Source organism: Zingiber officinale, chromosome 4B (genome assembly GCF_018446385.1).
Source record: "Zingiber officinale cultivar Zhangliang chromosome 4B, Zo_v1.1, whole genome shotgun sequence".
Classification (NCBI taxonomy): Eukaryota; Viridiplantae; Streptophyta; class Magnoliopsida; order Zingiberales; family Zingiberaceae; genus Zingiber; species Zingiber officinale.
Window position 1 is genome coordinate 34,084,374 of NC_055993.1, and position 3,080 is coordinate 34,087,453.

The window sequence follows — 3,080 nt, forward strand, 5'->3', positions numbered from 1 at the left end:
CATGGTCTGTCGTGGTAAGGCGACCCACTTTCATTTTATTTGTTTTATTGAGAGGAACATGAAAAACAGAAGAAATCTTTGTTTAATCCCTCTGTTCAGCCTTTTCCTCCTCCCCTTCTGCCTCCCTCCTGAGTCCTACAACCCTTTCCCCAATCCAAGTGCTACACGACAGTCACAGGCCCACTGGCAACTCTGAACGCAGCCCCACACTGCAATATAAAAAAAGGTCTAGTCTTTCAGAACAGAGTGCGTGACTCTAAGATAGTAAGGGTACTAATATTGATAAAAGAACAAGACGATAGAGATTGTTTTTTGTTTCATTTGTTCCTCCTCCTCCGGTCCTCCACACACCTTGTGTGAGTGTGCTAGTGTTTGTTCACCTGCTAATCTAGTCCTCCACTGCTACTGGTAACAACAGGTACGAGCCCTGTTGGTCGTAGCTTTAATGGATCATGGGTTTTTGGCTGACATTGATGACGAATATGAAAAGTTGGTGATTCAGTTGAACCCTCCGAGGTAAGAGTACTGTCCCTTTGAAATCGAGCTGCGCTCTTCTTCTTCTTCTGCATCTTTTTTCCTCTGCAAGTTCGTGAGTGTCATCTAACCTTTCAGGGTCACTGTCGACAACACTTCCAGCAGGAAAGCCACCTTGGTGCAGGTCAGCTGCTTGGTGTGACTTCTCCCTTTGGGTGGCCGGGGTTTTTCTTTTTTTCCCCTCAGTGTTTGAGGTTTGGATTGCGCTTCCATGCAGGTGGACAGTGCTAACAGGCAAGGGAGCTTGCTGGAGGTGGTGCAGGTATTGACTGACCTCAACCTCACCATCACCAGGGCATACATCTCCTCTGACGGAGAGTGGTTTATGGATGGTACGCAGCTGCTTCTATCTCTTTCTTCTCTCCCGTTCACTACTTTCCTTCACGGCGTTTTAAATCATCTTTTTTGGCAGTGTTCCATGTTGTAGACCTGTGCGGGAACAAAATCTACGATGGTGAAGTCATCGACCGCATTCAACAGGTACTGCTACAAAACTTGATACTGAGCTAGCTGCATTAATCAATCAAAGTTTTGTTTTGAAATCTCCATCTTTTAAGTCACTAGCGGCAAGAGCATCAAGCTCACAGTCTGTGGGCATACAAGCCTCTTCGGAACACACTTCCATCGAATTGATCGGCAGAGATCGACCAGGGCTGCTTTCTGAGGTCTTTGCAGTTCTCTCAGACCTCAAATGCAACATCGTCGCAGCTGAAGTATGGACGCACAATTCTCGGATGGCATCAGTTGTTTACATCACAGATGAAGAGAGTGGAGGAGCCATTGATAACAGTGATAGGCTTGGGAATATCAAGCGCCTCCTGCGCTATATTCTTGTAGGAGATAGAGATAAGAGGAGCGCAAAGACTGCCATTTCTGTAGGTGTAACTCACACTCAGAGGAGATTGCATCAGATGTTGTATGCCGATAGGGACTACGACCGAGACGACACTGAGCTCGAACATGTTTCGGTGGACCGGAGCAAGCTAGTCGTGAGCGTGGAGAATTGCACTGAGAAAGGCTACTCCATGGTGAATGTGAGGTGTGATGATCGGCCCAAGTTACTCTTTGACACTGTTTGCACTCTCACAGATATGCAGTATGTGGTGTTTCATGCCACTGTGATTGCTGAAGGGCCAGAAGCATATCAGGTTGATATCGACAAACAGTTTAGATTTCCTTTTATTTTTTATTTCACAGCTTGAGTTTTTGGTTGTTTGTTTAGGAATACTACATTAGACATGTCGATGGTAGCCCCATTAGCTCAGAAGGGGAAAGGCAAAGGTTAGTGCTATGCTTGGAGGCTGCAATCAGAAGAAGGAATAGAGAGGTTTACTAAATCTTTCAACTGAATGTTTATATTCTTAGAAGTATCTTTTGAACTACACTTGCTAATTCTCTAGCTATACTATTGTCATTTCAATTTCTTTTGAACATGTTAAGCTTGTTCATAGCATTTTATAATCTAAGATCGATATGCTTATTATGATCGCGAGCAGGGTGTGAGACTTGAACTTTGCTGTGAAGATAGAGTTGGCTTGCTTTCTGATGTTACTCGCATATTTAGAGAAAATGGGCTTTCGGTCACACGAGCCGAGGTCACTACTCGGGGATCTCAGGCTGTCAATGTGTTCTATGTCACAGATTCATCAGGAAATCCAGTTAACAGTCGAACGATCGAGGCAGTGCGAAACGAAATTGGGCAGGCAATCCTGCAGGTCAAGGATGAGATGCATACAAAAGCTTCAGCAGATGACAGTGGAAAATTCTCATTTGGCAGTCTGTTCAGGTCCAGATCAGAGAAGTTGCTACATAACTTGGGGCTGATCAGATCGAGCTCCGGAGATCGGCTTTCTCCTCACTAATCTCAGTCTTCATCTTAATTATGTGCTGAGCCATCTGTGGAAGAATTTTATGCACTTGCAAGTGTTGGCCACTGTAAATGAAGTTGAGACCATTAGAAAGTCTGTTAACAAATGAGACATTTAAAAAGAAAGCACTGAATCTTCTAATCTTAGTCGTCGCTTTTCGACTAAAGGACACTTTACATCCATGAGGATACCACTAAACATCTTCTAATCTTAGCTCACTTGTACAAGTCCATTGGTCTGAATGGCAATCACAAGGGCCTCAAATCAAGTTGAATAACTAACTTCATCATCAACTAAAGCATCAAGGTTTGCTTAAAGTATGAAACACATATGAAAGAGTCAAAGAATAGGACAGAATCTGCAAAAGGCTCTTTTTTAAATAACTAGGGAAATTAGAATCTTTACTGGAATGTTACTGATGTAACCGGGGAAACCCAGCCCGGTGAATAGCCTCCGCCCCGTCTCAGGGCAGGACGCCCTTCATGGGCTTCGTTCGGTCTAGCTCTCTTGATTCTGCTGGCACACAACAACTTCCATAAGTGGAGGCATCCTTGCTGAGCTAGTTCTTTTCGACCTCAGCCTCTGACTGACAACCACAATCACCGTACTCTTTGGTCCAAAATCGCCCTGGTGAGTCTGCTGACACCGACTGTGATACCTAGTCAACGGCTCGATCAC

General features: G+C 44.5%; 1 protein-coding gene across 2 annotated transcripts; it reads left to right on the plus strand.

The window, feature by feature from the left end:
* The first annotated feature begins 255 nt into the window (after positions 1–255).
* Positions 256–2,523, plus strand: LOC121974937 (ACT domain-containing protein ACR4-like). 2 transcript variants are annotated; one of them, XM_042526228.1, is made up of 7 exons: positions 256–516; positions 613–670; positions 752–866; positions 947–1,014; positions 1,092–1,682; positions 1,757–1,861; positions 2,031–2,523. In XM_042526228.1, exons 1-7 carry the CDS (start codon positions 446–448, stop codon positions 2,394–2,396), a joined length of 1,374 nt encoding a protein of 457 aa, XP_042382162.1. In that variant the 5' UTR covers positions 256–445; the 3' UTR covers positions 2,397–2,523. The 2 variants fall into 2 exon arrangements, with proteins under 2 accessions (XP_042382162.1, XP_042382163.1); XM_042526229.1 differs by having other exon boundaries at positions 258–516; positions 613–658.
* Positions 2,524–3,080: the final 557 nt, after the last annotated feature.

Bases quoted from the DNA above. Each gene is read 5' to 3' on its own strand.
- LOC121974937 (XM_042526228.1), top strand. From the start codon at position 446: ATGGATCATGGGTTTTTGGCTGACATTGATGACGAATATGAAAAGTTG. The intron at 671-751 runs GTGTGACTTCTC...GCTTCCATGCAG, and splicing joins TGGTGCAGGTCAGCTGCTTG to GTGGACAGTGCTAACAGGCA. The intron at 1,862-2,030 runs GTTTACTAAATC...GATCGCGAGCAG, and splicing joins TCAGAAGAAGGAATAGAGAG to GGTGTGAGACTTGAACTTTG.